Below are 13,514 nucleotides of genomic sequence, written 5' to 3' on the forward strand. Positions count from 1 at the left end.
TCTTTTTTTCCACCTCTAAATGCTTAGAATAATTTTGTTATTCATATAAATCTGCAAAATCTGTTAAAACTGAATCACCTAACCTGATATATTCCATTGCTTAACTATTTATTGATCAATCAAACGTTAAGTACTCATTCTTCTTATCGATCCACTTAACGCCAACATTAACAGATTGTTAAGTACTAGAGAGAGAAAGAGCGAAAGTCTAAAAATAAATTGAAACATTTGGGTTCAACGAATGAATTTCGTATTCAATTATTCAATTTTAAAACCAATTAAAGATCTTTATATAATTTATGTTTCTCATTTTTCGTAATTATTTTTTTTTTTGTTACTTCCAAACATTTATCATATATTTGGATTTAAATTTATTCACGTCGAATATGATGAAATCGCGTGTACGGACTAGACTTTCGAATATAATCTCTGAGCGTTTTCTTTCCTTTTTCTGTTCTTTTTGAGACTTAAAGAAAAAAATGAATTGAGAGAAAATCCGTTTGTATGTGCGAGAAGAAACGCACTTTTTGGATAATTCATTTCGTTTTGAGCGCATTTCGTATTCATGGCTCGTCGGACGCAAGGAAGTAGCGGATCAACGACGTGTCCTCTTCTTATCCTCTTCACGCTGCAATCGACCAAAAATTTCTTCTTCCGTTTACGATTAAACACAACTAAAATTCACAAGATTCTTAACTTATTCGTTCATACTCATAATTCTACATATTTAAAAACATCTTAATGTTGAATTCTGATTTACTTTTAGATAGAAAAATATGTAATATGTAAGAGTTTTATTATAAATATACACAATGTAGAACAAGAAAAATGATTGTTTTCGATCTTGCCGCGTTTCTTTCTAACAATTTAAAAGACATTAAGTCTATTGTAATTGCAAACAAACCTTGAGTAAAAGACATTATGCAAGTATTTACAAGCGATGCATATTTGATTGAGTTTTACAAAGATGAATTACGTAATTTATAAATTAAATCATGTTTTCATATTGGAAGAAAAAGAACATTCATATCTAAATTGTAAACTAAATAAGTTTAATAATTATGTTCAGTTTTAATTTCAACTATTTTACCTTCAAAATAAATATACTTTTATAACAATAAACTAAAATTATAACAAATTATCTTTAATATATGTTTTCTTAAGTTTACAAACTGTTAGTTCGAAATATAATTCGTTAGATTTGTTTAGGGAAGAAACCAGATTGAAGACTTGGAGGAAACAGACTTCCTGCTAATACTAAATTCGTCCACTAAAATAATCTTTAATGATATCCACTCGTTTCTTGCCTCGAAATTCAATTAATGAACATTTGGATGGACCAACGATTCTCGCTCTGCCATCGTCAATGAAGAGAGTTCCTCAACCGGTTCGCGTGGTCAAGAGATATTCTCAGTTGCTCCACTTTGCATCGATGAAGACCACGAAGTGAAGAGATCCACGCGAACCGATAGTTTGCGGAGGTGAAAAAAGCGCACGGAAATCGATCAAAAACCGATTTTCTTACTACAAAGGGTAAAAGAAGAAAAAAAAAACGGTCATCTGCTTTCGCATGATTATTAGATCGATCAACAAAAGAGAACAGGAAAGATTGTACAGTTTTGGCGACCGAAAGAAACTCGTTTCTTTCGCGTTTCTCTCCTTTTGGTTCTCTCGCTATATCGATTATTTAAAAACCCACATTCGTAGCTGATTATGTGCCGCGGACATTATGCAATAATCGGACAAAACTGGTTTTGCGGTTCGGCGGTTGGTTGGCTGGAGATCTTTCGAAAAAGAACTTTTTCGTTCGATTCGAATTCGAATCTTCGATTTACCTGGGCCATCATCCAAATTTTGTCAACTTCGCTTCCAACAGTATCCTCGGTGTGTGTTGTTGTGGTAAAAGTTAAGACACACGCGCACTTGGGGTGGTAAATGCAGACAGGTAGATGAGGAGGGAGAAAACAAACACACACTCTTCCGTTTGAAGCACACGCACTTTCCGAGCGAACACACTCTGTCTGTTGTTGAGTCGTTGTGGTCGAGAAGCTGAAGAAGGATGTGAGAATGGTTGAAGTGGATGGAGGTGGATCGCACGTGAACCGCGGCTAAAGCCAGACAAAGGTAAACTGAGCGAGCGAAGACCGCGCGGCGTTCACGCAAACCTCTGGTGGACGCACAAGAACTGAGGCCCGAGGAGACTAGACTCGCGATTGGCGCTCGGCGTTGCGACGCTGCACGTTCATTGGTCAGTTCGAAAGCAGTTCGTGCACCCTTCGTCCGACCAGACGGAATTCCATCAATTACTTATTACCCGCAAAACGCGCACACGTTCACGACACGCAATGGAAAGAGCTAATTCATTATTTAACCCAACTTTCGAATTACTTTACATTACTTTTTTTTTCCATCCTTCTGCTAAAGCAACTTTATACATTAAATTTGCAATGTAATCATAAACGAATTTTCATGAAAATAATTCAAACTTTTATTCGGAAAAATTTACTTTAAAACATTTATAATTTTCGAACTTTCAGTTTCTTGTTGTTCTTCTATAAGCCTCATTTTCCAATTAACACTTCAACTATATGTTCTAAAACGAATATTTCAATGATGTTTCTTTGAAAATTTATTTAAAATTTCATTGAATTATTTAGTTTTTTTTTATTGTTATTTTGTTTAGAGAAATCGAATCGCAAATAAAGAAATTGACGTAAAATCTGTAGAGAATTTCAAATTATTTGAATTTTTTAACTAATCATCATTGAAAATCACATCAAAATGAAATTTTAGAAGGTAACAAATTATTTGTTTGTGAAATATACAGTAAGTTTTCTAATAAAATTGTTTATCTAAGTAAAAATGATTTTGAATAAATTTAAAAACTAATGAATTTAGAGATATAATAAATTGACGTAAGATCTGTAGAGAATTTCAAATTATTTGAATTTTTCAACTAATTATCATTGAAAATCACATCAAAATGAAATTTTAGAATGGTAACAAATTATTTGTTTGTGAAATTTACAGTAAGTTTTCTAATAAAATTGTTTATCTAAGTAAAAATGATTTTGAATAAATTTAAAAACTAATGAATTTAGAGATATAATGAATAATTGTAAATTTCTAAAATTGTATAAAAAATAGTAAAAGTCGTTGAAAAATCTGATTTCAAGTAACTGAAGAAAACTGTATTATTGAAAAGATCTTTTCAGGATTAAATATTTGGATTAGGATGTGTTTGTACTTTTATTATCAGGAACAAATGTAAATATTTGGCGATTTGGGTGCGATCTGTGGATTCTGAATAAAATCTCTTGCAAATTCATAAAAAAATAATCATTTTGAATATGCGGAAAAGTTTATCTTAAGCAAATCCGCAACAAGAATCTTATCTAATCCTGATTCACAGAAGAACATCACACGCTCTAAAATCAATATAATTTGAATTCATCCATACATTAAAAAAGCAATATATTCATACTAATGAAGGATAAAGAAAAAACACAGTAAAATCACTCGGAATATTGACGCCACATAAATTATTATAAAAGCATTTCAGAGTTCAAAGCGAATTCGAATCCGTCAAAGTGCAAAACTCTTTCCTTGCATACATTCACAGTGATAATCACTGCAAAACCGTGCAATGGCTTCAGTTGCGGCATCGATTTAACATCGGCTTTCCGTAATTCCATATCGCCTCCAGTGAAATAGAATGTGCGGAAACGCACGCTAATTACGTTTCGGATAGAAAAAATAACGACAGTTTCATTATTTATTTTGTATTTCGACAGTATCAAAAATACACAGCCTTCACATATTTATTTATGTATATATATATGTTTGTTTCTATATAAATAATTTAAGAATTAACGAGTAAAACGATAATAATATTATATATAAGAGATTTAGAGAGAACGTAAAATAAAATTACAATAAAAAAAAACAGGGATTTTGCTGCGAACGCAGCGAATAAGTAAGTATACACGTGGAGAAATAGTCCGTGTAACAATATTATTTGGTTAAAGATCAATAAACGTGTATAGTCTACAAGTGGAGTATTTCGTGGACTAAATCGTATAGCTTTCGTTAACTGTACATCAAAAAATAAATATAAAAATAGTAAAATAACCATTGATAGCTTAAACAATATTAATAGTGCTATGGGTTTAGTGCAGCGTTAACCTAAGCCTAAGACGTATTTGGGGATTTGTATCGTCAGCCTCGGAATGGACCACAGCATAGACATTCTAAAACAGATGCGAAATAATGTAAGGAAATCTTTGTGTAAATATTATGAGAAACATGTCGGTAGTAGTGAAAAATGAGAGGTTGACGTTCTGAAGAATTTGAGAAATTACAGAAGTGCTACTTACCTCGAGGCAAACGTAATCAAAAAAACTTTGACGTTTTTCGTTCTCTCGCTTAAAAAACCATCACCATTTTAAACCATACTATAAGAAACCATAAACAAAACAAAAATAGAGAATTAAATCATATGTACAAATGTATTTGCTTAAAGAGTATAGATTAGGTAATTAGAAAAAGAGATCCCAAGTTCTATAATAACAAGAAAGACACAGAGTTAGAGGAATTAATTAGAGTTGTTGTTGTTTAATTGTTGTTGAGATATACTTACGAGACGGTGATGGTGTTGTAGATCCACTGCTTCCACGAGGTGTTCGCGGTGCTGTCGATCCTCGACTCTATGGATTGACAGAGATTCCTGCGATCGTGCGACCTGCCCGATCGCAGATCGCACAAGATCCTCTTCTTGCATTCGGTGTCGCAGAAGGGCCGCACCGGACTCGCCTTGTAGTAGTACTTGTAGAAGAGATCGAAGAGTTGCGGCTCGTTGCTCATCTTCTCGATGAACGCGTCCCAATCGTCGGGTCTCAGGGCTTCCATTCCGAACGCCTGTCTCGCCGTGTACAGTTTGAACCACACCGGAAAACCGTAGATGTTCGCTTCCCGCAAATTCATAGTCCAAGTCTCGTGATCGATCACAGCCTAACAATAACCGCAATTAGTCAATGAATTAGATAACTAACATCATCAAATTACTCTTGTCGATTTTTCGTGATCTCCGTCGACGTAATAGATCCTGTAACCGGGATTCAGATCGTAATAGGGACTCACGGATGGCCCCACGTAAGCCACGCTGATGCTTCTACCTAAAAATAGACGAATTCAAATGTGATCTCATCAATTGATATTTAATGATGAAACTCACTCAAATCCTCCTTATCGTAGAAAACTTCGAATTCATCGAAATGCGTGTGTCCGAAGAACTGCGCCGTGACCGTCGATTCGTACCTGCTGATGATGGCGTAATAATTCCTCGACCACACCTTCAAGCAATCCGAGTGACCCGGAGGAATGTGTCCTGAAATACATTTAAAAATTGAATCATCGACGATTAAAGAAAGGAAATCTAACCAATGACGTGGACTTTCTCGCCGTTGAATTCCGCCGATTGCAATTCGTAGATGAACCATTGCAGCTCGGTCGCTGGATCAGTGCTGTTCATCAAGAGCCACCTAATAATACACATATATAAAGAATTGTTTTTTTGCTGAGATTGCATTTAAGTAATTACCAATTTTTGTTGTTGCAGTAATTCATGTTTAAAGAGATGAGACGAAATCCGGGCCGGACTAAGACCGAGTAGAAGGCTCCTCTGCGAACGGTGTTGCTCACTGAACTCGGAAGCCACTTCCTCCACTGCTCGTTCAGCTCTTCGTACAACCAACTGATGTTGTTTTCGGGGCTATCGATGAAAGGTGGCGGAAAGCTAAACATAACTTTAAATATCAATTTTAAATTCTTGTTTTATGCTTTACAATAATACCTGTTGACTGGAGCGGATTCGTGGTTACCGAGAGCCGGGAATATGGGAATTCCCGGAAACATGTCGGACATCTGAAGGACCGTTTCCTTGAGAATCTTCAGGTTCTCCTCCCTGGTCTGATTCCAAACGTCGTGCGGCGGTAAATCGCCCGTCCAAAGAATGTAATCTATATCCTACACGAATTCCAACATTAATTTTCATCGCATTAAGCGGTTATGGTTCATAACTCACGGTATGTGTTTCCGAGATGTGTTTCAGCATGTTATCGATGGTGATCTTAGGCGTGTCGCACTTCCTGTAATCGCCCCACCTGCGCAAGAGTGGAATTAGAGTGATTAGGTAATCTAGTTAGTGATCCAACTCACTTTCCGGCCGCCTGTTCTTTGGTTGCGGGATGACCGTTCGTCAATCTGCAGCACAGAGGTTCGTTGCAATCGGCGTTGCTTCCCTCCATGTAGTACGGATCGTAGTGGGTGTCGGAGAGGTGAAGAACTTTGAAAGAAGGCGCCGTCACTTCCGGAATCCTCTGCGCCTTGATTTCCGGTTTCGCGACCGGTGGAAACATGACTTGCCACTCGTGGTAAGGATTGTAGACGTCGCCGCAAGCGTCGCCGATGATCACGCTGCATATCTCTTCGGGACTTGAATCGATTTTCCTTAAAACGTAGATGACCTCACCGGAGAAGAGCTCGGTGATGCCCTCGCACACCCTCGCCGATTGTATCTTCAGACTGACGCAGAACTGATTGATCATCTTCTTGATCTCCTTATCGGTTTTCCCCGTTCTGATGTAATGCTGCAGCAGACCAGCGCCTGAAAACATCCGGTTTCCGGTTTTGAGTACAGAGAAATCTTAACAATTCTAATTATTCACCTGCTTTGCACGCAGTGCATGAGACCTTGGACAGCAACGAATTCTCGATTTCGAACGCCACCTGTTTCAAATTCAACAGCTGTAGGGCTTTATCTACTATCTTCGGTAGATGCGTCGAGTCCTCGCGTTCCCACAGCAGTCTCCCCTTTTTTTTATTTGAAATCAAAAGAAACGAATATTAAAGAAACTCCCTTAAAGAAACACACAATGAAAGCGATGTGCGGATATGCGAATGGACGAAACCTGTAGTAAAATTACGTACTTACAGTGGGTGAAACTTTCGCCGGTTCAGGCTTCTGGTGTTTTCTGACCCTGTCGTCCAAAATCGGTTTCGTGTTCGATGGTAATCGATAGTTCCAATTGCTGATGTTGAAATCGTCTTTGTTTGTTGCGTCTATCATCATCGGTGCACCTGCAATCAAAATCAAAGTCAAACAATTCGTATTGTTCAAAATAAATATAGAAATGAATATACCTTGAGCGTATATTATCGCCTGGCAAATCCATGTTAGGGCTAGTATATATTTCATAATCTGCAACAAAAAGAAACAACACATATTTATAAAGAATTCTCTTTACATTCTAAATAAATAGGACAAATAATATTAAGCACTCAATCAATTTTGAAGAAATAATAAATGTCTCAAAATCAGTGTTTTTATGATATACTGCATTACTCAATGAATAAAAAAGAATACAAACAGTATTGAGTATTCAAAACGTTTAAAAAGAAATATTAACTACTTGTATTTATATTTTACTTAATTACTGGACAATTAAAAAGAGCGCAATTATTATTGAGCACTCAAATGAAACCTAAAACTATAATAAATGCTTTCATTTAACTCATGTAGTTCTCTTGAAATCAGCTTGAACTTTTGAAATATTAATACGCGTCTTTTTTTTTGTGATAAATCTGTTTAATAAGAGTGAACGGAATATTGAAAGAGGAAGTGGCTGACGTAAATGTCCCAAACAAACAACAAATATTTACACGAAAGGCGCCGTGTCTAAACAAACCCAGACACAAATCCACTTAAATAAAATTCAACATTAATCATTCTAATCAACTAAAACAATTCCGTCTGCTAAGATATGATTTTAATCTTAAATTAAAGTGTAGTTTTTATTACAATTTCTGATATTTTAATTAACGTGGAGCGAGGAGAAAGTACGCAAACTCAGCCTTCGCTAAATTATAGCTCGGACAGTCCACATGGGAAATACGTGTGCTACAATTACGCGTAATTCTATAATTACGAATTCATTTTATTTTTAAAAGTTTAATGAACATGAGCGATCGCAACGCTAAAACGTCGGAACTTCAATGTTGCGTGCTTGGTTGTGAGATGGCGTTGGGTGTCATCAAATACCATTAAAGATAATTTGTGTGCTGCCGTGTGGTTTTGGTTGCCTATATCATAAATATCTGATACGAAAGGTCGTTGGTTCGATTCCCAAAAAAAACAACAAAAATTTATGGTTACTGTTAAAAGGGGTAGAAAAGATTTTATTAATATAAATAAATTGATATAAATAATTTAAAAATAAAAATAATAATAATTTGCGTGCTTTATAATGTAAATAAATAACTTTGAGACTATTGAATTTAAATAATAAAAACAATTGATTGAAGAAATTATAATTAAATTGAATTTAGTTTAATGCGCATTCCGTTTGTGCGTGGTGGCGCTAGTGTGCGATTATTTCGCGCGTAGAAATTGTAAATAGACGTAGTTATTAATAATTGTTAAGACAACAGATCTGTTTAATATACAACGCATATAGATTCATAGAAGTGTACTAGTGCGGAGATACATTAGAAGATTATCCTAAGTGCTAAACAGCAGATGCAGCAGCACTCTTTGTGCAATTGTCAGAATGAGATCACAATTGATTCGAACGCAGTAATAAACCTTGCAGATTACGAGAATTAATTAAAGTGAAACACATGTGCGTGTTTTCCTTGACAAATGATTGTCGATCACAATTGTTTATAATTGTCTCTTGTTGCTATGGTTTTATTTACATGTGTGTGCGAGTTAAGTGAAATGGGAAGCAGGCAGAGGCAGTAAGTAATAAAGTTACGAGAACGAGAATGCTATTTGTTTCTTGAGAAAGTGGGCCTTGTTTAATCAGCATTTGTCACATTAACGTTGTGCAGATTCGAGGCCAACCGACCATAAAAATCCGCCAGTAGAGTCGCCAAAGGAAAGCAGCAGCAGCAGCAGAAGAAAGAAAAAATTAGAACTTATTTATTTCTTCATTCGCTATAGTTTCCTTCCACTTCCTTAAGAAACGATTATGAGTCGTCGCTCGATGGAGAAGTCCCTTATAGAAAGTACCATTCACAGGACATTGACATCCATTTCTAGTTTCTCCATTGTATAACACATACATAGAGTGATATATGATTTAAATTACCGGAAACGCAATCATCTATTTTTTTTGTTTGAAAATCCGAAATTTATTGGCAACAGCAGGAAATAATCAATTTGACAAAATACAAAAAACTATAGTTAAATTCATCTTTCTAAATTTTTGATTAATGTTAATAAAATTCTTGAAAACTGAACCGTTCTTTGTGGATGAGGTTCATTGGCCTTTCGTTAATTTATTCTCCAAGTACAACAAACACGGTAAATTTATTATTAATTATGTTTTTTAAAAAGTTACTGTTAAACAACAAATGTATTAACGTTAGTATACACATCGCCTGAAAGAATTGTAAGTTGTTATTTTTTTTTGGTATTCGTCGCTGCTAACGGTTCATTTAATGTCAAGGTTGAAGCGCAGACACAAACCTCATCATCATCATCATCGTCACAGTGGACCAAATAAAGATGGGGAAAAAAAGGAGCACGGCTATCGTTGTTCTCGGAAAAGCGTGGAGCGAAAGTCGTTGCGCAAGTCCGCAATTGCCTATCCGAATCAATTGGAAAATTGGTCTCTCCACCAGAGATGAAGGCAATTGCGTTCAGCGTTTCACGGCCACCGATCTGATCTTCACTAATTCATTCACTCGTTGTTTCGTCTCGGTTACTGGTTTGTGATTCAATTTTAGGAGCGGCCACGCATCCAACACAATACCATTCAAATCGACAAAGAGCATCGACGTTAATTGCTTCGTGCATCAATTACTGAAATTGGTCAACAAAAGGATTTTCGAAAATTACGTAAACTGTAGGAACGGAAAAACTAATTTCGCTTCTTTTGTCCCGCGCACACAATGCGACTGCTATTTTCTTTCACAAGCAAATTGCGAATGCGAATGAGAAAACATTGCAATTGCCGAGAATAGTTTTGAATTAATTGCAAGGTTGTCTACTAAACTCCTACATACTTCACTTCCTGAAAAATTTGTTTCTATACATCAGTAATGAATTTCTCGTTTCTCAATCCCTAGTTAATCTCTATATATAATTAGTTTAATTACAAATACAATTTACAAATTTATTATTAAGAATCTTCACGATTAAACTATAAAAATCCGTGCTTTCTTTTCACGTCTCAACAATGGAAATCGTCTATATTCGTTCAATTATATTAGTTTAGAAAATTATTACAAATTTAATCTAACGATTGTTGGAAACTGTATGATTAAACTTAAAATTTCACGCTTTCTTGTAAGATTTCAGCAACGAGAAAACGTTTTCGCGAATTAGATATTTATTATATTTCCTTTGAGCAAGAACATTGCAAAATGCTGGAGCTAATTACAATATTGGCAAGGTTGTTGCTTTCGTGACACTTTGGGTTCTTTACTTCTCGATTGAATTTACTATGTTTCAATTACATTCGTTATATTAAGACAGTTATAAATTATGGATTTTGTGCGAAAGATTCGGTAGTTGATTATGTAAAATTGATCCGGGTTCAATCAAAAAAAAAATTGGTTATTATTATATAAGCGTGTGCCACTTGCGGTGCGGATGTGGTCCACGAGCGCGCGCATAAATTACCAGAGTTTCTTAACCTTCATCAACACCAGAGGATAACTGTACTTGCACCGAATCACTTAAGATATTCGTCTCGTACCGAAAGTTTCGCGCATAAGTGACATAATGATCTACATTACACCACATCTACGCAACGGAAAAAAAAAAGAAACTCACGCGTGCGTTTCTTCATTTCCTTCTTCTCCTCCTCAACGCACGCATTTTACCAGTATTATTTAGTTTATTTTATTGGACTGCATCGGTCGGAATGCCGCCGACTTTCTACGCGCGTCCGACTCGACGAAATAGTTTCCTTCCTCAAGGTGAACGTTACGACGATCTTTCAGATTTCCTCGTTCCTCTTCCATCATCATCATGATCATCTTCATCCGATAATTAACTAATTAAAAGCAAAAAGTCGAGCCGGGAAAATCTTGCGCCCAATTAATAATACCACCCACTTTCTCCCACGCAATTACCACCCAACGGTGGCGCATTCCGTCGATGCAGCTTTCTACGAAAATGAGGGAAATTCGCGTTTCCTCCTCAGACGGACGCGCTCGCCTTTTGTTCTCCATCGATCCGCGATCGATAGCAAACGAATTTTCTAAATTCCTACTTTCATATCTTCGTAGCACACAGCAAAATTCATAAACGCGCCGCAATTAAACTTTCCTTTGCAAAATTAGTTCACAGAATATAAATAAATGCAATTAGAAGGATTTCACGTTCCACCTTTTTCGGTTTTTTTTTTGCTTGTCCTTCGAAAACATAATCAATAAGGAATTCTTTTCTTTCGTTTCCTAACATGATTCAAGCACGTTTCTATCGAGATCAAACTCCAAATCAATTATCTGCTCGAGTTTCAATAATAGATCATAATAGTTCACTACGCTTCGCTTGTTTACTCATTCAAATTGATCTACATTGAATTTTTTTTTCTGACCCAAGAAAATTGCAAAATGTAAACACTCAAATCATATTCAAATACACAAAAATAAAATGAAAATCAAACAGTTACAGTTGATGAAAATTATTTAAATTAATAGTAATAACGGAATAAGTTATACTTAATGAATCATCATATACTCTCGGGTTTTCTATGAATTACTTTCAAATTTGACTCATATAAAATTGAGAAAAACTTAAGACCTTTTACATAAAATTCGCTTATATACAAATTAAATATACGACATTGAAATGTGTTTACCTTTTTTTTTATACATATAATGCATAAATTTAATTAAAACTTGGGTTAAACCAATTCAAGGAAATTGATAAGATCGAAGTTTACTAATTATTAAAAACAATACATTTTTAAGCGGCGACAAATAAATCGTGCAGCATGTCTCGTTTTCGAGCGTCGACTTCCTCTATTGACATTTTGATTGTGCTTTTGTACGATCGGAGGATTCAGGCCAAATCGAATTAGATATTCGAAAACTGTTCGAAGAAAAAAAAAAAGAGTTACCGTAAGTTCGTAACCCGAATTAGCCAGTCCAGCCCCGTTCTTTTTTTTTTCTTTCTTCACATTACATTACCGACAGCAGGTGAATAACAAATCAGTTCGATCCTCCTTCTTTTCCCTTTTTCCACTGTCACTGCTGCAGAGCACGCGTTCTCCAAACTAACTGTACACGCGAGCCGCAGAAGAATTCCGAGGCGCTAAGCAAAATTTGCATTACACACGCTCACATATCTTCACTGTATTATCTCTGTCTACCGAGTGAAAATGATAAAACCCAAATCAGGAGATGACTTCTGTATCTGTGCTTTAGTTTGTTTTATAAATACGATTTGTGCACTTGCGTTGTTCCACTCGACGGTGGAAATCTTTTCTTTTTATTATTTTTGATTTTGAATAAAGAGAATCGTGTCAAATAGCGTTCTCCGGAGAGAAATCGACTCACCTGAATAGACGAACTAATTAATCCCAATTTTTCTGAAATCTCCTCTCCGTCGTCGCTCCTTTTAATGGTTGTTGCTGCTGCTGCTGCTGATGCGCTCGTCCTCTTCCGATGAAACCAGACACAACAACTCGTTACGCGAGGCGCGAATTAATTTGCATCTGTCTCTCCTCCTGGTTGTTTACGTTCGCCTCCAACGCGTTAAAGAAAGAGTCTGATACAGATGTGATGTTCGCAGGGAGAGTGCATATGTGGAAGAGAGGGAAAATGGATGAAAGAAGGTGTCCGATTTGAAGCAGAGCTGTTAAGCCGAGTCAAACTCGCGAGAGACTAACTTGGAAGAGTCGCGGCTGCAGTAGCGTGAAAGGCGCGCGACTGGTTTGTTATTCTTCGTTTAGTTGTTCTTCGGCTGCGCGACTCAACACGCCGTCGATGGTCCTTCCTATCTGGGTCACACAAACATTCTTCCTACTCTTCTCTTCTCTTTCCTTCCTTCGCTCATTACCCGCTTACAGATTATTTTGTTCACTCTGACCGAACAGAAGATGACCGGACCAGATATTCCGATAACGAACGCCGACGTTCAGACAAATAAACAAAAAAAAATATGACGAAAACTCTTTTTATCTCTGTTTTTCCTTTCGCAGAGGTCAAACTGTAATCGCATATATTTTTTTAAAAACATTTACATCACTTCTAACGCAAATGTTTCGGACATTTGCATCATTTGACACAAGAAGGGAACTTTAAACATTCTCAAAATAACTTCTTAAAACCTTCTTGAAATCTTGTCTTTAAATTCTTCAAACATTTTTCAATAATTTGCTCGATTGAAGCATAAATAAAAACTGTTAGCTCCATAATAATATAATCAGATACAATTAATATCAATTATTAATAAGTCTTTACAAATTTACATTGTTCCATTTACTTTGCAATTCTTT

The 13,514-nt window shown here is 35.9% G+C and overlaps 1 protein-coding gene across 4 annotated transcripts; it reads right to left on the reverse strand.

The window, feature by feature from the left end:
• Window positions 1-3,912: 3,912 nt before the first annotated feature.
• LOC108569119 (sphingomyelin phosphodiesterase-like) lies at window positions 3,913-13,092 on the reverse strand. 4 transcript variants are annotated; one of them, XR_001891321.1, is made up of 14 exons: window positions 12,574-13,092; window positions 7,201-7,258; window positions 6,992-7,137; window positions 6,726-6,870; window positions 6,217-6,664; window positions 6,083-6,161; window positions 5,852-6,024; window positions 5,600-5,794; window positions 5,440-5,540; window positions 5,234-5,386; window positions 5,065-5,174; window positions 4,640-5,010; window positions 4,377-4,454; window positions 3,919-4,250 (listed from the first exon to the last, which is right to left on the reverse strand). XR_001891321.1 is itself a non-coding variant. In XM_017930543.1 (13 exons), the coding sequence occupies exons 2-13, from the start codon at window positions 7,253-7,255 to the stop codon at window positions 4,181-4,183; spliced, it is 2,046 nt and encodes a 681-aa protein (XP_017786032.1). In that variant the 5' UTR covers window positions 7,256-7,258; window positions 9,530-9,722; the 3' UTR covers window positions 3,913-4,180. The 4 variants fall into 4 exon arrangements, 3 of the variants coding, with proteins under 3 accessions (XP_017786032.1, XP_017786033.1, XP_017786031.1); XM_017930543.1 differs by lacking the exons at window positions 4,377-4,454; window positions 12,574-13,092 and adding an exon at window positions 9,530-9,722 and having other exon boundaries at window positions 3,913-4,250; XM_017930544.1 differs by lacking the exon at window positions 4,377-4,454 and having other exon boundaries at window positions 3,915-4,250; window positions 12,574-12,717.
• Window positions 13,093-13,514: the final 422 nt, after the last annotated feature.

This window comes from Nicrophorus vespilloides, unplaced genomic scaffold (assembly GCF_001412225.1).
Source record: "Nicrophorus vespilloides isolate i.1.1-1 unplaced genomic scaffold, Nicve_v1.0, whole genome shotgun sequence".
NCBI lineage: Eukaryota > Metazoa > Arthropoda > Insecta > Coleoptera > Silphidae > Nicrophorus > Nicrophorus vespilloides.

Coding starts and splice junctions, on each gene's coding strand:
- LOC108569119 (XM_017930543.1), bottom strand. CDS start 7,255: ATGAAATATATACTAGCCCTAACATGGATTTGCCAGGCGATAATATAC. Junction 6,871..6,991: donor CGGCGAAAGTTTCACCCACT/GTAAGTACGTAA, acceptor AATAAAAAAAAG/GGGAGACTGCTGTGGGAACG. Junction 5,011..5,064: donor ATCACGAAAAATCGACAAGA/GTAATTTGATGA, acceptor GGTTATTGTTAG/GCTGTGATCGATCACGAGAC.